Source organism: Gorilla gorilla, chromosome 8 (assembly GCF_029281585.2).
Source record: "Gorilla gorilla gorilla isolate KB3781 chromosome 8, NHGRI_mGorGor1-v2.1_pri, whole genome shotgun sequence".
NCBI lineage: Eukaryota > Metazoa > Chordata > Mammalia > Primates > Hominidae > Gorilla > Gorilla gorilla.
Genome location: NC_073232.2, coordinates 43,202,091 through 43,225,399, shown reverse-complemented (window position 1 = coordinate 43,225,399; position 23,309 = coordinate 43,202,091). Strand labels below are relative to the sequence as shown.

Sequence of the window (23,309 nt, the reverse complement as noted above, 5' to 3'; positions counted from 1 at the left end):
TCTTCTAATTATGGCAGTTGCCTCTTTTCTTGAGTCCACACCCAAAATACTATAAATATGTGTGTAAAAGTAGAGTATATGTAAAAGTAGAATATGTGTAAAAGTACACACATACTGTTAAGAATAGTCTCAGTTTAAGCCTCAGAGTGAACATTTAGAAGACTTGTTTAAAGACAATGGCAACTGACTTTGTCAAACTCATTTTGTCAAAAGACACAAAGGCAACTGAATCAAATATGTCATTTCAAGATCTACAAATTAGAATAATAATTAACATTACAAGGGAGCACACAATTAGTTCAATAAAAGGGTGCTGTGGGAGTTTTGAGGGTGGAGAAATTAGTACTCAGTTACACTTATTTTCTTGCATAATTATTCAGTCCTTTTCTTTCAGTTGTCACTAGTTCAGGCCCTTACCTCACTATGCCCACAGTATTACAATCATCAGATTATCAGTTAAAAATAACAGTACAAACTATCAAGGAGAAGACTGAAACATTTGAAAATATCAATATTGACAACTTCTGTGCATTAAAAATCACCACAAACAAAATAAAAAGACAGGCCCCAGACTAGGACAGGAGATCTGCAATGTATATAACAGATTTCAGTGAGAATATATAAACTACTTTTACTAAAAAGGATAATCAAATGGAAAAATGACCAGAGACTATAAACAGGCAATTCATAGAAAAGGCAATGTAAGTAGTCAATAACATGCAGAGATGATAAGCCTCACTTGTCATTAGTGAAATGCAAAATAAAACCAGAAAAATCTTTAAAACACTTTAAAGTGTAGAGTTTTTGTGTGTCTGTGATCAAAGTTAAGCTGTTATCAGCTTGAAATAATCTGTTATAATTATGTTTTTTGTAAGCCTCACGGTAGCCACAAAGAAAAATCCTGTAATAGATACTCTAAAAATAAAAGGCAAGGAATTAAAATATACTACCAGAGAAAATAACCATAAAGGAAGACAAAGAAGACAGTAACAAAGGAAAAAAAGGAAGAGAGGGGTTACAAAACAACCAGAAAATGAGGAACAAAATGGCTATAATAAAGTCCTTACATATCAATAATAACAGTGACTATAAATGGTCTAAATTCTCCAATTAAAAAACATAGAATGGCTGAATAAACTTTTTTTAAAAAGACCCAACTATATGATGCCTATAAGAGACTCATTTCACCAGTAAGGACACAAACAGACTGAAAGTAAGTAAAGGGAAAAAGATATTTGGAAATAGAAACCAAAAGAGAGCAGGAGTAGCTATACCTAGATAAAATAGAGTATAAGTCAAAAACTGTAAAAAGAGACAAAGAAGGTATTATTTAGTAATAAAGGAGTCAATTCATTAAGAAGATATGACAATTGTAAATATATATGAACCCAATCTCAGTGTACCTAAATATAAAGCAAATATTAATAGATCTAAACAGAGAGAGAGATTGCAATACAATAATATTAGGGGGCTTCAACATCCCACTTTCAGTAATGGGCAGATCATCTAGATAGAAAATCAATAAAGAAACATCAGATTTAAACTGTACTCTGGACCAAACGGACTTAAGACAGATTTACAGAATATTCCATCCAACTGCTACAGAATACACATTCTTCTCACCTGTACATGAACACTTCTCCAGGACAGATCATATGTTAGGCCACAAAACAAGTCTTAACAAATTTAAGACTGAAACTGTATCGAGTATCTTTTCTGACCACAATGATATATAACTAGAAATAAATAACAGGAGGAACTTTGGAAACTTTACAAAGATGTGGAAATCAAGCAATATGCTCCTCAATAATGGGTCAATGAAGAAATTAAAAAGAAAATTTTAAACATTTCTTGAGACAAACAAAAATGGAAACGCAACATGTTTTTGCTATGGAATATACCAAAAACAATTCTAAGAGGGAAGTTGATAACAATTAACACTACACTGAAAAAGAAGAAAGCCCTCAAATAAACAACCTAATATTGCATCTTAGGGAACTAGAAAAACAAGAACAAACTCAACTAAATATTAGTAGGAGGAAGGAAATAATAAAGATCAAGCAGATAGAGAGTAGAAAAAGCACAAAGAGACAATAACTTACTTTCATAAGTTTGTTAAAATTTAAATCTGATAATACCAAGTGTTGGCAGGAATGCAGAGGAAGAAACTCATATATTCTTGGAGAGAAGATAAATTATTGTATGAACTCTGGAAATCAATTTGGCAATGTCTAGCAAATGTGAAGAGGAATGTACTCTATGGGCTAGCAAGTCCAATTTCAGGTATATGCTGAAAATAACTTCTTGGCTGGGCGTGGTGGCTCATGCCTGTAATCCCAGCACTTTGGGAGGCCGAGACAGGTGAATCACCTGAGGGCAGGAGTTCAAGACCAACCTGACCAACAGGGTGAAACCCCGTCTCTACCAAAAATACAAAATTAGCTAGGCATGGTGGCACATGCCTGTAATCCCAGCTACTTGGGAGGCTGAGGCAGGGGAATCACTTGAACCCAGGAGATGGAGGTTGCAGTGAGCCGAGATTGTGCCACTGCACTCCAGCCTGGGCAACCAGAGTGAAACTCCATCTCAAAAAAAAAAAAAAAAGAAAAGAGAAAGAAAATAACTTACTGCAAATATGCACCAGGGCACATATAGGAGAACATTCACTGCAGTATGGTTTGTAATGATTTAAAAAAAAAAAAAAACTGGCATGGAGCCAGATGTGGTATCTTACACTTATAATCCCAGCACTTTGGAAGTCTGAGGTGGGAAGATCACTTGAGGCCAAGAGTTTGAGAGCAACCTGGGCAACACAGTGAGACACTTGTCTCTACAAAAAAAAATTTAATTAGCTTGGTGTGATGGTACACACCTGTAGTCCTAGCTACTCAGGAAGTGAAAGTGGGGGATAACTTGAGCCCAGGAGTTCAAGGTTACATGAACTATGAACATGCCACTGCATTCTAGCCTGGGCAACAGAGCAAGACCCTGTCTCTAAAACAAAACAAAACAAAAAACTGGCATGGTAGATTAGATTACTGATCTCAAATATTTACTTCCTTCCCATTGACCTCTATGGAAAAGCCACTGGGCTTTGTTGTGTAACTTGTTTTAGCCAAAGGGATATTAGCAGATGGGACATAAGCATCCTTAAAATGGACTTCTGAGATTGGCTTTCTTTCTTATATCTTGGCCATCTATAAGAAAAATATATCCTGGATGGGCCAGTGGTCTAAAAAGTTATAAACACATAAAACAGGCTGACAAATCTGCTGACAAACTTTCAGAGCTATCCTAGCTTAATTAGACAACCTCTAGCCTATCTACAGAGCTCAGCTGAGAGCAGCAGAGAGCACTTCATGGGATCTGCATATGAAAGTGCCTTTGCAAAGATTATGACAGAAAGAGAAGTCTAGCATGGCTGACTCCATCTTGCTTCTAGTCTCATAGGCTAGCTGTCCTTACTCATTCCCGGGCAAAAGCCCGGGAATTGGAGGAATTTAGATTATAGTTTAACTTGAAAGCAAGAATGCTAATAGTCCCTCCCTAAAACTCCTTGCTCAGGGACCAAAGCAACCTTTGTAAAACTAGTAAAAGGCCACAAGATTAGGATTATGGAAGAGGCCTGAATGCCATTAAAATGCAGGCATAGTTTCTCTAATCCCTTACAACTCAGGTGGCATGTGCCCAGAGGTCACAAGACTTGTGACTTCCCCAACTGCTTCTATAAATAGCATCACTATTGTAGAATCTAAGATTGATCTTTTGAGATATTTTTCAGACTTTTGCATTCTGGCAACTGAATGACCCCACCCAGACCCATGACTCATGACTGAACCTGTCCTGTGGCCCAAACATAGAGGCAGCCTCAGTGCATGAGGACTGTTTTCCACACCCCTGTGATTTCATCCTCAAACAATCTGCAGCACCCATTCCCTAGTCCCCTGCCCACCAAACTATCCATAAAAACCCTAGCCTCTCAGTCCTTAGGGAGGCTGACTTGATGAATAATAAACTCCTGTCCTTCTACTTGGCTGGCCTTGCATTAATTAAACTCTCTTTACTGCAATACAACTGTATCAGTTAATCAGCTCTATCTGTGCAGTGGGCAACAAGAACTTGTCAGGCAATTACAGAGAAGCATGAGCTAAATAAATGTTTGTTATGCCACTGACATTTTCTGGTTGGTTGTTACATAGCAATAACTGACTAATAAATCATATACTGGCATATTTGTATAAATTTATACAAATAATATCCACAACTTATAGCAGTGAAAATAAAAGAACAGCTACCTGTTCTTTACATAAAAGTAAGGGAAACTTATAAAACTTATACAAATTAAGGGAAATGTAGTAATCATGCTGCAGTAATAAATATAATCATCCCCTAGGGAAGGACAATGAATATACATGATGTTATAGTCTTCAACAAAAATGATAAACACCAAATTAATAACAGTGGTTATCTCTAATAAGAATGGGAGTGAAATGGGATTGCAGATAACTCTTTTTATGGACACTGAAATTTTAATTTCATGTCACTTTCAAGTTTCACAAAGCTGCTTCTTGTGATTTTTTTTCACCCATTTAAAAAATGTAAAAACCATTCTCTGCTCATGGGCCATATGGAAATAGGCAGTTGGCTGTAGATGGTCAATCCCTGCTCTGTACTAAGCAGCACTACAGAGGATTAAAAACAAAAGGAGTGAGCAGGATATTATCTTGACTCTTTCACAGGACTCACGACAGGGGTGCCTTGTTTGCTTAGCTTGCCCCTGTCTACCTGTTGCGGGAGGGAGTGTGCAAGCAAACAAGTGCAGGAACCAGAACAAGCAAGTGCAGGAACCAGCCAACTGCTTTTGGATGCCAGCAGGAGCAAACGCCGTACGGGCCACGCAGCATCTGGATGGCGGTGCCTGCGATTCCTGAAGCCCCAGAGGGTGGTTACAGTGCTCCTTTAACTCTGCCATCCATAGATGGCTTAAGTGTTAACAGCTCAGTGGGCCCTCTGCCTCATCATGTGGGACAGCTGCCCTCCGCCAGCAAGGGCAAAGGGCCAGTGTGACAGCCTTTTTTTGGTATCTGCATTTGTTGGCTCCCAAGCTCCTGTCTGGTGTCCAGGAAAATTGAGGTCGCACGAACAAATTGAAAGATGGTGAATGCAGAGGATTTTACTGAACGATGAAAGTGGCTCTCAGCAGGAAGGGGAGCTGGAAAAGGGATGGGATGGGCAGGTAATCTTCCTCTCAAGTCCAGCTGTCTCTGGCTGGACTCTTCACCAAAAAGTCAAGCCATCAAGCTCTCCCTTGAAGTCAAGTCACTTCTCTCCAATGTTCAGCCGCTTCTCTGACTGAGTCTGGGGTCTTTATAGGCACAGGACGGGGGTGGGCCATGGGTAGTTTAGGAAAGGCAACATTTGAGCAGGCCACTGGAATAGAAGTTCTCACTTTGGGCTGCAGGTTTCAGGCTTTTTGGCTTGAAGGTGGGGTTTTGTCAGGGACCTGCCCCGTCTGCCTAGAATTTTTCTGCCTCTTGTTGCTATCGGTAGAACACGAGGACCTTTACTGAAGGAACTTATCTTGTTTGGAAAAAAACATTAGTGCAAAAATGTTTTTAAAATATATTCCATGTATATAACCATGTGAAAAATTATTAACCAAATTAAAAGTGCTCTAAGGGGCCAGGCATGGCTCACACCTATAATAGGCTATAGGGCCTATAGGCTCACACCTATAATCCTGGCACTTTGGGAGGCCCAGAAAGAGGATCACGTGAGCCCAGGAGTTCCAGATCAGCCTGGGCAACATAGCGAGACAACATCTCAATCAATCAATCAATCCATCAATCAATAAAGTACTGTATGTAAGATTATTATTAAGGATACTTAGGGCCGAACGTGGTGGCTCACGCCTATAATCCCAGTCCTTTGGGAGGGTGAAGTGGGCAGATCACGAGGTCAGGAGATCGAGACCATCCTGGCTAACACGGTGAAACCCCATCTCTACCAAAAATACAAAAAATTGGCTGGGCATGGTGGCAGGCGCCTGTAGTCCCAGCTGGAGGCTGAGGCAAGAGAATGGTATGAACCCGGGAGGCTGAGCTTGCAGTGAGCTGAGATCGCACCAGTGCACTCCAGCCTGGGTGACACAGCGAGACTGCCTCAAAAAAAAAAAAAAAAAAAAAAGGATACTTAGGGTAAGGGAGGAGACCACTCCTCATATTGTCTTATGCTGACCACCCCTCATATTGTCTTATGCCTAATTTCTGCCTCCAAAGAAAGAAGAAGTAAAAACTAGAAGGCAGAAATGAAATCCACAGGCAGACAGCTCGGCGCTGTGCCCTGGGCCTGGTAGTTAAAGATCAACCCCTGACCTAACCGGTTATGTTATCTATAGATTCCAGGCATTGTATGGAAAAGCACTGTGAAAATCCCTGTCCTGTTCTGTTCTGTTCTGATTACTGGTGCATGCAGCCCCCAGTCACGTACCCGCTGCTTGCTCAATTGATCATGACCCTCTCACACAGACCCCCTTAGAGTTGTAAGCCCTTAAAAGGGACAGGAATTGCTCACTCAGGGAGCTTGGTTTTTGGAGACGTGAGTCTTGCCGAAGCTCCCGGCCGAATAAAGCTCTTCCTTCTTTAACCCGGTGTCTGAGGGGTTTTGTCTGAGGCCTGTCCTGCTACAAGGGTTCATCCTAGAGATAATATGGAGTCCAGGAGAAGTAAATCACAATATGATCTGTGTTTCCCTCTTTTACACTCTTTTCATCTCCAATGAAGATGAAATCACATCAAGATAATAAGGTCAGCCAGTTGGATATGGTGGAAAGAAAATAGAGATCCTCTTCGCAATAGGCTATGCTTTGCTCTAAAGAAAGCTCATGTTTTTCTATATAGAACTTTAAAAATTCTCCCCATGCCACTGTTTCCTCAAATAATTGGCCAGCTATGCAGAGCTGGTTACTACAATAGCAAGCACCACTCAAAGCCCAGAGCCTGAAGCAACTATCTATCTCATTATACCTAGGGAGGGCAATGACATTCAGACTTCACAGAGAGGGAGATGGGACATATTCAAATCGTACAGAATATTTTTTTCCTTTTAATGTCTGTCCTACTCAAGTATGATTACTCCAAACTTTCTTGACATTCGGTACAGAAGAATTCTTATTCATCTTGCACTCTAAAGTTCATCTGCTCCCTATTCATTTTAAAACTGCTTAATTTTAGGGCTTCATGTAGTCTGTGCTTCATGATTATTTTTGAACTGTTCTAAAAGTAAAACTCACAAATTTAGATCTGTTGGGTATCCTGGGATACAGTATGTGTGAAAAATACAACAAAATAAAGTTGAAATATGAGCTACTGGCTGGAGTCCAGCCATTTCTGATAGAAATTCAAACTACAAAAAATCTACAGCCTCACTTTTTTCCTTATCTCAACCCATATAGGAATAATATATCTTTTACTTCTGCTGCATCAACATTTCTGGAAATTCCTGTTCATGAGCAAATGAAAACGAAGCCAAATTTCCCACTGAATCTCATTTCAATATATCAGACTTTCCTCATGATTACTGTTGATGAAAAAAACAAACTCCATAAAATATTTGAAGAGATTATTCTGAGCCAAATGTGAAGACCATAACCAGTGACACGGCCTCAGGAGGTCCAGAGAATATATACCAAAGGTGGTTTGGTTACAACTTGGTTTTACATATTTTAGGAAGATATAAGACATCAGTTAACACATGTAAGGTATACACTGGTTTGGTCCAGAAAGGCAGGACAATCTGAAGCAGGGAAAGGGCTTACAGGCAGATTCAAAGATTTTCTGACTAGCAATTGGTTGAAAGAGTTAAATTATTATGTAAGATCTGGAGTCAATAGAAAGGAGTGGGTTAAGATAGGGGTTGGGGAGAACCAAGGTTCTTATTATGTAAATAAAGTCTCATAGGTGGCTGCCCTTAGGGACAAAAGATGGCAAATAATTTCCTACTCAAGCCTTTAAAAGGTGTTAGACTCTCAGCTATCTCCTCAGGATCAGACAAAGACCAGAAGAAGGGAAGGGGATTCTCTACAGAATGTAAATTTCCCCCAGAAGAGACAGGTTTGCAGGGCCATTTCAAAATGTGTCAAAGAAACATATTTTGCAGTAAAATACTTTGATTTCTTTCAGGGCCTGCTCTCTGTCATGTGATGCTATACTAGTCAGGCTGGAATGTGGTATCTTCTTGCTACAGTCTGTTTTGTCAGTCTTAAATATCTGTTTTAATGTTAGTGCTAGTTAGTTAAGCCTGAGTTCCAACAAAGAGTATAATGAGGCATGTCCAAACCCCCTTCCCACCATGGCCTGAACCAGTTTCTCATGCATCTTTGGAATCCCTTTGGCTAAGGGGAGGGGTCCATTCAATCACCCGCCTAGGCCTCCCAGAATGCTGGTGCACTTTTCTTGTCTTAAATGAGCTTCACTTATACCATTTTTTCCTTTGTCTGAGCAAATGATGACAGAGTGACATCAATGACTAAAGTTTCGGTCAATCTCTCCATTGAGATGACCAAAAGAGGGGAATTGTTAAATTAAGTTTAGACTAAAGCTGCCTCCTTATATATTTTAAGTTCAGCCTAAAGCTTCCTCTGTACATAGTGAACTGTAACCTAACTGCGTATGTGTAACATACTCTTGTGCCAATCATCAAGTTGTAGCCAATTATTCAAACCATGTTCAAATAAGGGACACTCCAAGCTGTAACAAATCTGGCCGCTTCTGTATCTTACTTCCATTTTCTGTCCATCACTTTCCTTTTTCTGTCCATAAATCTTCCACCATGTGGCTACACTGGAGCCTCTCTGAACCTATTCTGATTTGGGGACTGCCTAATTTGCCAATTACTCTTTGCTCAATTAAACTCAGTTAAATTTATCTAAAGTTTTTCTCTTAACGCAAATAAGATTTTATCTACATGCAAGCTTTCTTTACTTTCTTCCTTCAATATCACAAAACAAGGTGCTGAAGCTAATTTAAAGGGATCTAAATTTATTATTATTACTATTATTGAGACAGGCTCTCATACTGTTGCCCAGGCTGGAGTACAGTGGCATGACCACAGCCCACTGTAACCTCAAACTCCTGGGTTCAAGTGATCCCTCCACCTCAGCCTCCCAAGTAGCTGAGACTATAGGCACAAGCCACCACGCTCGTCTAATTTTTTTTTTTTTTTTTTTTTTTTTGAGACGGAGTCTCGCTCTGTCGCCCAGGCTGGAGTGCAGTGGCGCAATCTCGGCTCACTGCAAGCTCCACCTCCTGGGTTCACGCCAGTCTCCTGCCTCAGCCTCCCGAGTAGCTGGGACTACAGGCGCTCGCCACCATGCCCAGCTAATTTTTTTGTATTTTTAGTAGAGATGAGGTTTCACCATGTTAGCCAGGATGGTCTCGATCTCCTGACCTCGTGATCTGTCACCGTCGGCCTCCCAAAGTGCTGGGATTACAGGTGTGAGCCACCACGCCCGGCCTCTGCTAATTTTTTTACTTTTAGTTTTATAGAGACAGGGTCTCGCTAGTTACTCAAGCTGGTTTTGAACTCCTGGCCTCAAGCGATCCTCCTGCCATAGCCTCCCAAAGTGCTAGGATTGCAGGCTTGAGCCACAGTACCCAGCCAATGCTCTAAATTAAAAGCTCAATGCAATTAATGAGAAGTTTTATATACCTTTCATTTCTTTCTAATTACAAAAGATTATTTAAGAGGGCAGGACTTTTTGTCCATTTTATTAATTACTGTATTTCTTGCATCTAGAATGTTCTCTAACTCATCACTATCAATCAATACATGCTGAATGAATATATACACATACGTATATATATATATATAAAGTCTATTAGAAAATAAAGAAACGTACAAAGAAGAATAAAATGATTTCCGATAATTTCAACATTCACAGAGTTAATACTTTGGTATATTCATTTTTAAGTCACTTTCTATGTATTTTATATATGGGTGAAGCACAAAGGATAGAGAAACATGTTAAACAACACCTTATGGATGCAATCAGTAAAATCCAGAATGTGGGAAATTCTATAATGCAAATGACCTACATTCTTCCACAAATAAATGGTGTCTAGTTTGGTTTCCTTAAAAGCAAGGTATCAGTGTGGAAGGACTAAGAAAAGTGAAACAGGTTAGCAGAAAAAGCCAATTCAAGGGTATGTTATTAAGTTGACTACCACTCTAGACAACCAGAGCTCAACTCCCCTTGGCCCATCTGAGAAACCATTTGGTCTGTATATCAGAATTGATATCCAAGACAATGGAAAAGAGGGTATCCACCAATTCTCAGTAGTAAGTGTTAATGCCTTTGTATCTCCAAATGTGTGCATGTGCCAACATGGTTGAGTGTGCTCCTACAGGTGTCCCATGCTATAGCAGCAGAGATGCCCTATAGGAGAAAACAACAGATACACAACATAGCTGAGGTTTCATCCTGTCAGGCTGCAACACTGTACAACTAACTGCTGCAGCAGCAACCTGAGCAAAAAGGTGGGCTGAGAAATGTGAGACAAGGCATAAAATATGTCTCACATAAATGGCAATAAAAAAAATGAAAGCGAAAAAAACGGTAAAGACTGAAGAGATATATCAATCAAATGCAGTATAGAGGTTGATTTAAACAAACCAACTGTAACAGTTATTTTTTAGATAGAAAAATTTGAACAGTGCCTGGATATTTGCTATTAAGGAATAACTGCTGTTTTTAATTGCAATATTTAAAAAGTATTATTGTTTTTAAAGTTCTTATATTTTAGAGACACATGCAAAAGTATTTACAGGTTGCACTACATGTCTTGAATTGGCTTTAAAACAATCTGGGGTGAGGAAAGGAAGTAAGAGAGGTTATAGATGAAACAAGATTGGCCATTGTTATAATTGTTGAAGCTAAGTGATATAAACATATGGGTTGATTATATTTTCTACTTTTCATGTTTGAAAATTTCCACAACCAAAAATTGTATTTTTACCTCTCTCTCTCCCTTTCTGAGACAGAGTCTCACTCTGTCACCCAGGCTAGAGTGCAGTGGCACAATCTTGGCTCACTGCAACCTCTGCCTCCTGGGTTCAAGTGATTCTCCTGCCTCAGCCTCCCGAGTAGCTGGGATTACAGGTGTGCACCACCACACCCAGCTAATTTTTGTATTTTTATTAGAGACAGGGTTTTGCCATGTTGGCCAGGCTGGTCTCTAACGCCTAACCTCAAGAGATCTGCCTGCCTCAGCTTCCCAAAGTGCTGGGATTACAGACATGAGCTACTGCACCTGGCCAACAACCAAAAATTTTAAATAGCAAATTTCATACATTTTGGAGGGGTGATGGTTCTATATAGTTTTTATTTGACCTAGAGATATGTGAATTTAATAATGTGGGCAAAATATTACGAAATTTCTGGTTAGAAAATGACATAAATATTTTTGGTTCCCTAAGCTCACTTTGTTGTTTCATGTGTCTGTTTTTTTTTTGTTTTGTTTTGTTTTTTTTTTTGAGACAGGGTCTGGCTCTATTGCCCAGGCTGGGGTGCAGTGGTGTCATCTCGGCACACTGTAACATCCACCTCCCAGGCTCAAGCCATCCTCCCACCTCTGCCTCCCAAGTAGCTGGGACTACAGGCACGCACCACCGTGCCTGGCTAATTTTTTTATTTTTCGTAGAGATGGGGTTTTGCCATGTTGCCCAGGCTGGTCCTCAACTCCTGAGCTCAAATAATCTGTCTGCATCAGCTTCCCAAAGTGTTGGGATTACAGGCATGAGCCACAGCGCCTGGCCCATCTGTTTGTATTTTTGACCACACAATTTACTCACTTTGAATGATGCCTTTTCTTTCTCCTCTATATAATGAGCTATTATTCATTTTTCAAAACCCAACTCAAATAGCACTCCATTTAGAATGTCTTCCTATATACTCTCTAAAGAATTGGTTTCTTAGCTGGGTGCAGTGGGTCACGCCTATAATCTCATCACTTTGGGAGGCTGAGTCAGGTGGATTACCTGAGGTCAGGGGTTTGAGATCAGCCTGGCCAACATGGCCAGACCCCATCTCTACTAAAAAATACAAAATTAGCTGGGCATGGTGGCACATGCCTGTAATCCCAGCTACTCAAGAGGCAAGGCTGGAGAATCGCTTGAACCCAGGAGGTGGAGATTGCAGTGAGCTGAGATTGCACCATTGTATTCCAGCCTGGGTGACAAGAGTGAAATTCCATCTCAAAAAAAAAAAGAAAAAGAGAATTAGTTTCTTTATATCCTACTCCTATACCATATACAGTCATGTGCTGCTTAATGATGTTTTGGTCAACAAAGGACTGAATATACAGTGGCGGTCCCATAAGATTATAATTGAGCTAAAAATTCCTATTGCCTAGTGACTTTGTACCAATAATAACATCATAGTACAACTATTTTATTTTTAAAATAAATTTAGTGTAGTCTAAGTATACAACGTTTATAAAATCTACAGGTGCACTATTTTCCATCTTTTATACCATATTTTTACTATATCTTTTCTATGTTTAGATATGTTTGGATATACAATTACTTACCATTGTGTTACAATTGCCTACTGTATTCAGTACAGTAACATGCCATACAGGTTTATAGTCTAGGAACAATAGGCTATACTATATAGTCTAGATGTGTAGTAGGTTATACCATCTAGATTTGCATTAAGTACTCCATGATGTTTGCACAATAATGAAATCACCTAAGGACACATTACTCAGAACATATCCTCATCATTAAGTGGCCCATGACGGTACAATCAATTCTTGCTATTTGTGGTTATGTTCTATACAGTCACTGTGGACAATGAATTAGTGAATATCAACCTATTGCTCTTGGGGAAATTCAGGGTTAAGCTCCTTTGAGACTATGGTCACAACATTTTCATAACCAATCAATATATAACTTTGTTTTATGTGTGTGAAAGTTAGAATATTGATTAGATCATTCTTCTTTTTAAACATAGGTGTTTATAACTATAAATTTACCTCTGAGCACTGCTTTTGTGGTACTGCATAAGTTTTGGGAGGTTCTGTATTCTTTTTCATTCAACTTAAAGCATTTTCTAATTTCCTTTGTGATTATATATTTGATCCCATTGATTGTTTAAAAGTGTGTTAATTTCATACTTTATAAGTTTTCTAGTTTTCCTCACTAAAGAGTGATTTGATAGCAATTATATGTGTAATGTATTGCCTTCGAGAACATTCTAATTACAGGTAGTGAATCTCAACCAGCGGGGGACAATCTCCTCAACCTCTTACCCTGGTTGCAGATTGCCACATTAGACTGCAAGCTTCTCTTTTGTACTCCTAAAGCCTAGCACAACGCCTGATATTCAATAGACACACTGTTCATATCATTATTACAAGGACCTGTAAGATTTCAGTACTATGTAGAAAGAGACAAAGTAGCCTATAACAAAATAAATATCACAGTCTTATATTTCACTTTAGCAACTTACGTTCTGGTTGTTTTTCATTGGGTGTTATGGATCGCACAAAATCTTCTGGCGTCATAAACACTTCTGCTTCACCAGGCTCACTGATGACTTTCAAGGTGGCAAAATATCGGAAGATTTTGTCTGGCGTGGAGTAGGCTCGAATCCTATTCTCATATTCCATCACCTAAAGTTAGAAATTTAGAAAGTGTTACTATATTAAGCAATGCTCATATGCTCATATATTCTTATCATCACTGCTCATCAATTCTCATATATTTTCCATCCTATTTTGGGAAGAAATTCTATCATTTTTTTCTATACTTAGTTTTTTAATATTACAAATGAATACCAAAAATATTTAATATTCTTGGAATTTTTTATTTCTTGCAATATACCATTCATATTCCAGTTGAGGCAATGCTCATGTAACTTTTGTTTAAAACTTTTTTTGAAGAATTTTCTAATGTTTTAAATCACTGAAGGCTAGCAAAATTTTTAAATGTCATAAGAAATTTCAGAAGATTTCAGTAATAGGGTACAATGCCATATATATGCCAACCTATAGCTTCTTAAATACCAAGTCTTTTTTTCTATTTTTTACAATCCTTCCCAGAAGAATTTTTTTAACATTCTCTTTTTTAAAAATTATCTTTATTTTTGTAGTGAGAGGGTCTCGCCACATTGTCCAGGCTGGCCTCAAACTCCTGGGCTCAAGTGATCCTTCCACCATGGCCTCCAAAAGTGCTGGGATTACAGGAAGTAGCCATTGCACCTGGCCTAAATACCAAGTTTTTATAAAGGGATTGATTTTACAGTTTCTACTTCTATGTAATTTCCTAATTCCTAAAACAAAACAGACTTTAGATTTCATAGGTTTCAAAAGCTAGTAGGTCTTCAAAGACAAAGTACATTCAATGATGGCATAGAAAAATAAAATTACGTACCATGGAAACTTAATTATTAACAGGTCTGAAGCAAAAGATTTTTGATTATAAAATTAAACAAACTACCAGAGATCCTTTACATATGGCATATTTAGAAAGCAGCAAAGTTGGGAATCACACAAGCAAGTGTTGGAATAGCAACAAAATCAAGTATGGCATATATTTAACTAAAAGGCTGTCTAGTTAATATGTAAGTTCATTCCCTTATCTGGTATACAAGCCCCCATTCTGTACATGGAACATACAAAATACTACACCAGCCACATAATATTTTAGTGAAAAAAATTTATCTCATACCTGAATTTTACAGTTGAAATAGTCAACAATAAATAATATCTTATAAATAACTGGCTAGAAAATGTGTCAAGGCAATAAAACCTATAATCTCATCAGTTCCATGTCCATAAAGCAATTTACCAATATTAAGAAAAACTTTATTGATGTTTTATTTTATTTAATTTATTTATTTATTTTTTTGAGATGGAGTTTTGTTCTTGTTGCCCAGGCTGGAATGCAATGCTGTGATCTCGGCTCACTGCAACCTTCGCCTCCGGGTTCAATCAATTCTCCTGCCTCAGCCTCCCAAGTAGCTTGGATTACAGGTGCCGGCCATCACGCCCAGCTAATGTTTTGTATTTTTACTAGAGATGGTTTCACCATGTTAGCCAGGCTGGTCTCGAACGCCTGACCTCAAGTGATCCACCTGCCTGGGCCTCCCAAAGTGCTGGGATTACAGGCGTGAGCCATCACGCCCAGCCTTTATTGATATTTTAAATTTGCCACATTAACATAGAAATTACTATAACTGTCAGTCCTGGCTAGATGTCACTTTGAAGTCACTGGCAGCAGCTGTTTAACAAGGCTCTTAATTCCACTACCACATGTGCTTTTAGCAACTGAGAAAAGACCGCAAATTTGTGACCACATATGACAGGAATTTTTTCAATGCTAACTTGTAATACAATCTGAATAGATTTCACAGGAGATTTTATCAAAAGATTGAGCATGTGGCAAACACAGTAAAGAGTTTTGCAACCTCTCAGCAGCCTTGAGACATAGCTACAAGTTTTGAAGGCATTTTATATTACACAACAACTGTCTGCTGGGAAATAATGGCTACAGAAGAAATACCTTTCTTCTTTTTTTTTTTTTTTTTTTTTGAGACAGAGTCTCGCTCTGTTGCCCAGGCTGGAGTGCAGTGGCACAATCTTGGCTCACTGCAAGCTCTACCTCCCGGGTTCACGCCATTCTCCTGCCTCAGCCTCCCTAGTAGCTGGGACTACAGGTGCCCGCCACCACGCCCGGCTAATTTTTTGTATTTTTAGTAGAGGCGGGGTTTCACCGTGTTAGCCAGGATGGTCTTGATCTCCAGACCTCATGATCCACCTGCCTCGGCCTCCCAAAGTGCTGGGATTACAGGCGTGAGCCACTGCGCCTAGCCAGAAATACCTTTCTTTAGGCCATCTGTATTTTTATTCTTCCTCTGAACAACAACAACAAAAAAGAAACCATTTGGAATGTTTGGGGTATATGAGCAGCAGTTACTAGCAATGAGGACTTTGTGACTTTGTGAATAAAAAAGTTAAGTCAATCATATACATAAAGGTAGAAAAATAAGAACTTAAAAATCAAGAATTTAAGACAAAATCAGATTCGTTTTTGAAATAATAGGTCAAAGAAAGTAACAGACTTAGTGTACTCCCACATTGGTAGAATTTAGTATAGACCTATTATATGGTATATATTTTGCTTTTTTTCCACTTAGCATTGTACCTTAGCCTGGTTAAAAGGAACAACAAACAATCATGTAAAGAGCTCAGAATATAGCATCCAAGATAACAAAGGCTTGGAAGCAGAGATAAATAGAAATCTGTTGAAGGATTTTGGGATGTTTAGCCTGAGAAAAGATATACTAAGAGAATTATGATGGTTCATTCAGTCATATACCTTATAAGACTTTCTTGAGCATTATTAAGACATCTGTCTTCAATAACACTGCTAGACTTAATTGGATCAAAATTTGGGCATTATTTTTCCTATATGAACTGCATCAAGGAGTAGCCAAAGAGAATTTATAACCAAATAGCAGATGAGGGACAGTGTCTGTTTATAAAATATTCCAATTAATAAATGAAAAAGATTTGATACAATTAGAATATCATTTTGCAACTTCAATGAATTAACAGATATAGGCAATGAACATCAATAGCTGTTAATACTGCAAAAGAAAAGCAACTAGACATTAGGTGTCTTATGATAAAATAACATAATACCACCACTAATCTTGCTGCAGGGATCAAACCTGAGTCTGATCGAGCCTCAGAATCCAGATGCCAATATTTAGGTAATATAGAGAAAAGAGAAACATGCTGAATTGCACTGAGAATAAGTATCAGTAAAACCCAGGCTCTAGGAAACTTTATGGGCTAAATGGCCTGCATTCTGTCACTTGTAGATTAAGAGGCTTTAAAGATGTATCACCAAACAAAATAAGCAAAATTAAACTATATGTCTAGGAATAAACATTGGAGTAAAAAACAATGAAGAACAAAAAGAAATGGTTACTACAAAAATCATTTTAGGTTTCCTATATCTGTATAAAACAACAGTAAAACAATTATTTTTTTCAAATACAGACATTGGCCAGGCGCCATGGCTCATGCCTGTAATCCCAGCACTTTGGGAAGCCAAGGCGGGTGGATCACTTGAGGTCAGGAGTTCGAGACCAGCCTGGCCAACATGGTGAAACCCCATGTCTACTAAAAATACAAAAATTAGGTAGTTGTGGTGGTACACACCTGTAATCCCAGCTACTGGGGAGGCTGAGGCAGGAGAATCTCTTGAACCTGGGAGGCAGAGGTTGCAGTGAGCCAAGTTCGTGCCACTGCACTCCAGCCTGGGTGATAGAGAGAGACTCTATCTCAAAACAAAACAAAACATACAAAAAAACCCAAAACAAACAAACAAACAAAAAACAGACATTCTATGTGACGCTGAACAATAAAACTAGACTCGTGAGGAAGAACTCTGAATAGTAAGAGTATTTCAAAATGAAGCAAAAAATTCCCCAGCAAAGGGAAGATGAAGAAGAACATGAAGATCATTATCATAATTATTTCCCCTAAGAAAGAGGGGCTATGAGGATCATTTTAAAATCTTGTGTTTACAAAATGCTATCATCTTTTAGTTTACTGTTACTTAACTTCACCAAACAAAACAAAAAAGCAGACCAACCAATAAAAAGTAAGCCCCAGCTTGAGACTTGAGTTTTAGAAAGGAAAAGTACATTGTTATAACTATAAAAAAAAAAAACTTAAGGAAGAAAAATGTTAATTTTTTCTGTGATTTGACAACTTTAAGTGATATGGACAGTGGTGAATGTCACCACTCCTCCATTTTTAACGGCAGAAGCAAGGGGAAAAGAATATAAAAAGAATGAGTCTACCCAAGTTGGTAGTACTGACTGTGATGAGTACCTCACTCACTCAAACAATGCTTTAAAACTACTCCTGGGCTTGCTCTTTGAATGACACCACACACAGTCAATAGATGGTCCAAGAGGAGTAACACTGCTCCCATCACCAACCACATTCCTGCAAAGGATTACCTATCTTTTGACCACGGATGGAAGATTAGATGAGATGAGCAACTGATGCCTCTACTTGCATGGTAGTCCATATCACCACCACAGGCCTCTGTTTCAAAGGCCTATATTTAATTGTCTGTTTCAGTTGGGTTACAAATTAAATAAGAGAGGATAGGGGAAGAATGGGCTCTTTCTATTGTTAAAAGGGACATATTTTCCCTTGGTCCTGATACCAGTTTTATGGCTTAATTTTGATAGAATGCCCAAGGAAAACCATGGATACAATGTCTTGAGCCCAAGAAAATGCAAGTGACAGTAAATCCCTGTGGACCCTGATGTCAGAAATAATGCATAGGCATGGGATACAGACTGAGGCCACACCTGGAAAAAGTAGCAGGCAGAAGGTTTTGTAAATGTATCATGTGGCCGGCACACTCTCTCTCAAGAGGTGACCTAACCTAATCTGTAACCTAACAGTTGTCCTCCATTTTCGAGACTCCCTCTCCTTTTGCTAGTCAATTTTTGGCCATCCATAATAATGAGCATCTGTCATAGGATGATCTCTTAAGGTTCTATGCAATTCCAAGTTCTATGACACTAGTCTCATAAAGTAAATTAATTTTTGGCAGTAATAGTAATAATATACATAAATTCCAATATTAACATTCTTTTTTTTCTTTTGAGACAGAGTTTCACTCTTGTTGCCCAGGCTGCAGTATAATGGCACGATCTCAGCTCACTGCAACCTCCCCCTCCCAGGTTCAAGTGATTCTCATGCCTCAGCCACCCAAGTAGCTAGGATTACAGGCATGTGCTACCATGCCCAGCTAATTTTGTATTTTTAGTAGAGATGGGATTTCACAGGTTGGTCAGGCTGGTCTCAAACTCCTGAGCTCAGGTGATCCACCCACCTCGGCCTCCCATAGTGCTGGGATTACACGTGTGAGCCACCGCATCCAGCCCCATAGTAACATTCTTAACTGTTGGTCAAAATAAGTCCCCAAATTACTAAATAATATATTTTTTCATTTGTTGTATCTTATTGATGGTAAAAGCATGTCTGTAAAAATTTCTTCTCCAACATATTTTGCCCATGTTGAAAAAATCTGGCCAGGTGTGGTGGCTCTTACCTGTAATCCCAGCACTTTGGGAGGCAAGGTAGGTGGATCACCTGAGGTCAGGAGTTCGAGACCAGCCTGGCCAACATGGTGAAACCCAGTCTCTACTAAAAATACAAAAATTAGCCAGGCGTAGTGGCGGGTGTCTGTAATTCCAGCTACTTGGGTGGCTGAGGCAGGGAGAATCACTTGAACCCAGGAGGTGGAGGATACAGTGAGCAGAGATCACGCCACTGCACTCTAGCCTGGGTGACAGAGCAAGACTTCATCCCAAAAAAAAAGAAAAAGAAAAATCTCTATGGCCTTGATTCTTGGCCTTTCTTTTAAAACAACCATATTAGTTAGGGTAGGTTAAAATGCTATTACAAATACACCTCAAAATACACTATCTCCAATAAAATGAAATTGTCTTTCTCACTAAGATACAACCCACAGTGCACCTTCCTAGTTGGCAGGAATTGATAAGTTCCTTCATGTACTCAAGTTCAAGGCAGCCAACATATATGGCTTCCAAGGTCAGTTCAGTTCATCACCATTCCAGCTCTCAGGAAAAGGGGAAAGCGCATTGAAAAACCCTGTGGGGGCTTTAGGAGCCAGGCCTAGAAGTGGCTCAAATCACTCAGGAGCCAGGCCTAGACATGGTTCAAATTACTCCCATTCACTGGACAACTAGCAATCTCCACCACAGTGGATACAGTGAAAAATCAAGGCTCAAGATCAAGATCACATTTAGAAATCTTAAGATCACTGAAATGACACAACAATAACTGACCAAGGTTAAACCGTGAAAAAAGTCTTGTGACCAGAAGACATAATGTTAAAAGAATGCAGTATAAGGAGCAAGAGTTTTGACGTCAGACAGACTTAAATTTTATTCCTGCCTCTATGAGTAACTAGTTGTATGATTTTAGGCAAGCTACTAAACTCCTTCACACAATAAACTATATATGTATATAAGTGAATGTCTACATACACACTCACACAAATATATATATACATACATATATAGATGCACGCATATAAATATATACTATGGCACACAGAAAATGCTCAATAGTTTCCTTCCATTTTTCTATTCATTCTGTTGTTTGTAAATAAGTAAACTGAGTCGAGTGTCCAGCAGCAGACTACTTTCTTTAGCATCTTGTTTGGCATATATAGCACATTTTACATCTTTTAATATTCGTGTTTTCCTATCAATCAATTTAAAATTACAACAAATTGAACTAAATAATTTGGCTTTTTAAAATGAAGATGCTACTAAACATAGTCTCAATCAAACAAATAGCTCAGAAACAACAATGCAGGCAAAGCTATCAGAAATATAAAAATAACAAACCAGATCTTTACTGAGCAAGAGCCTAAAAAGCAGCAACGCTTTCTGTAAACGGATCTCACAATTCAAAGAGCAATTTTATATCTGAAAAGTACAGAAACGACAGTGGGATTTCAATAAACTTAGAATTTTCTGGTTTTTGAGCCTGTGCTCTAAAAATACAGAAATCATTGATAAACCTAAAGCTGAGAAAAATTTAAAAGGCATAACCAGTTCAAAAAACAAGACACCATCTCTGTGGATCAGAGACTGCATAGAAACATACTGTGGTAGGAAGAAATGAAGTTGTAGGCTCCTGGGCTTCAGTCCGAAAACAGGCAAAGCAATTAGGGGCTCATAGTATATGGGATATGAAGGGCAGTAAGTGTGCAGAAAAGGAGGCATGAACCAGAGCTAAATTCATTGAATAAAACCAGAAGAAGCTACGGCAGGGCTTCTCTTGACCATGAAAGGAGGGTAAAGTTTTAGTAAGCTGCTACCTAGAGAAAATGCTCATTTAGAGCATTTTCCGCAGCTTTGCCCCAGAACCTTTGCCAAACTGTTGTTGGGTTCAGTGACTGGATCTTCAATACAATGAAGCACAGAGCTATGAATATAAGGCCTACTTCTGAAAAAAAACCTAGCAAGTGAGAGAAAGCAGCCACTCAAGCACTAAATAGGAAAAAGTAAGCAAAACAAACAAATTAAAACAAAAAGGGGCAGCAGCAGGAAGATCTCTTGAAGCCAGGAGTTTGAGACTAGCCTGGGCAAGACCACATTCTATAAAAAATCTTTTAAAAAATTAGCTGTTTATGGAGATGCATGCCTGTAGCCCTGGCTAATAGGGCTGAGGCAGGAGAACTACCTGAGCCCAGAAGTTCGAGACTGCGGTGAGCTTTCATCATGCCATTGCATTCCAGCCTGGGTGACAGAGCAAGACTCTGACTCTACAAATTTTATTTTTTCAAATGAGCTGGGCATGGTGGCACACACCTGTAGTCCTCTCTATTCCAGAGGCTGAGACAGCAGAATTGCTTAAATCTGTGAGTGCGAGGCTGCAGTGAGCTATGATTGCACCACTGCACTCCAGCCTATGTGACAGAGCGAGACTCTCTCTCCAAAACAAAGAAAAAACCCATAAAAAACAAAAAAGCAAATTTAGGATACCAGTTTACCTCTGAAGAAGATGGAAGATGGGGGAGGAAAGGGACTGAAGGGGAGTATAAAAGCAATGTATTTTTAATACTCATTTCTTTTTTAAAAAACAATCTGAAGTAAATGCAATATTAAAACTTGACAAAACTGAGTGTTGGGTGTTTATAAAATTATAAAATTTATATAATTTTATAAACTATAGACTATATAATTTTATAAAATATAAAAACATATTATTCTTTTTTCTCTGAATATTTGAAATATTACATAAAAATTAAGAGCACATAAAAAAACAAAAATATAAATGAAAAATGAGAGGGCTGGGCACAGTGGCTCATGCCTGTAATCCTAGCACTTTGGGAGGCCAAGGTGGGAGGATTGCTTGAGCTCACAAGTTTGAAACCATCCTGGGCAACATATTGAGACCTCTACAATGAATAAACTTTTTTTTAAGTAAAATTTTTAAAAAGAAAAAAGTTAAAGGAAAAAGAAAAGTGAGAATGTGAAGGACAACATGTAGAGCAAGGGTCCCCAGCCCCGGGCCGTGGACTGGTACTGGTCCGGGGCCTGTTAGGAACCAGGCTGCATAGCAGGAGGTAAGCAGCAGTGGAACATGACTGACTGAGCTCTGCCTCCTGTCAGATCAGCGGCAATATTAGATTCTCATAGGAGCATGAACCCGATTGTGAACTGCACGTGCAAGGGATTTAGGTTGTGTGCGTTATGAGAATCTAATGCCTGATGATCTGCGGTGGAACAGTTTCTCCTCAAACCATCCCCTCCCACTCTGGTCTGCAGGAAAACTGTCTTCCACAAAACCAGTCCCTGGTGCCAAAAAGGTTGGAGACTGCTGATGTAGACATCACAGGACGAGACCAGAGGGAAAAAAATGAATGGGAAAGTAGCAAGAGAAAAATACGTCATCAAAATGGAGAAGAAAAGGGGGATTAAAAAATGCAGTTTAAGGAGGACTTGGTGTGGTGCTGCCATCTCTCCTGCCTTCAGTCTATGCACCTCTCACTGAACTTCCAATAGCATCATGTTGGAACAGGGCATCCAGAGGTTCACAACCTCTGTGGTCCACAGGAGGCATGAGGCACTATAAAGAGGGCTAAGGGAAGAACATGCTATTTTCAGTAGAAAATAAGTGGTGGTTACTAATTATAATGACTTTGCACTTTGGATCTGGATTTTATGCACATTTCTTTATAGTAAGACACCAACTGTTTAAGAAACAAGGATGTTTAATTCATCTATGAAACAGATATGAAGAGCATTTTAAGAGGTGCAGTCTCTGAAAAATAAATCAAACCCTTGAATTTACATAGGATAATAGATATGTTTTAAATAAACTTATGACATAAGCCAGGCACAGTGGCTCATGCCTATAATCCCAACACTTTGGGAGGCCAAGGTGGGCGGATCACCTGAGCTCAGGAGTTCGAGACCAGCCTGGTTAATATGGTGAAACCCCGTTTCTACTGAAAATGCAAAAGTTAGCCAGACATGGTGGCAGGCATCTGAAATCCCAGCTACTCAGGAGGCTGAGGCATGAGAATCGTTTGAATCCGGGAGGCGGACGTTGCAGAGAGCCTAGATCACACCACTACACTCCAGCCTGGGCGACAGACCAAGACTCCATCTCAAAACAAACAAACAAACAAAACACAAAACTTATGGCATAAAAATGTGGTTCATTATT

The 23,309-nt window shown here is 39.0% G+C and overlaps 1 protein-coding gene across 2 annotated transcripts in view; it reads right to left on the bottom strand.

Moving 5' to 3' along the window:
* MICU1 (mitochondrial calcium uptake 1) overlaps positions 1 to 23,309 on the bottom strand; it is a 260,294-nt gene that overhangs the window by 170,324 nt on the left and 66,661 nt on the right. For both annotated transcript variants that reach the window (XM_004049577.4, XM_019034765.2), the window contains exon 4: positions 13,511 to 13,673. In XM_004049577.4, the coding sequence (XP_004049625.1) occupies positions 13,511 to 13,673 (163 nt within the window). The remainder of the gene's footprint in view (positions 1 to 13,510; positions 13,674 to 23,309) is intronic.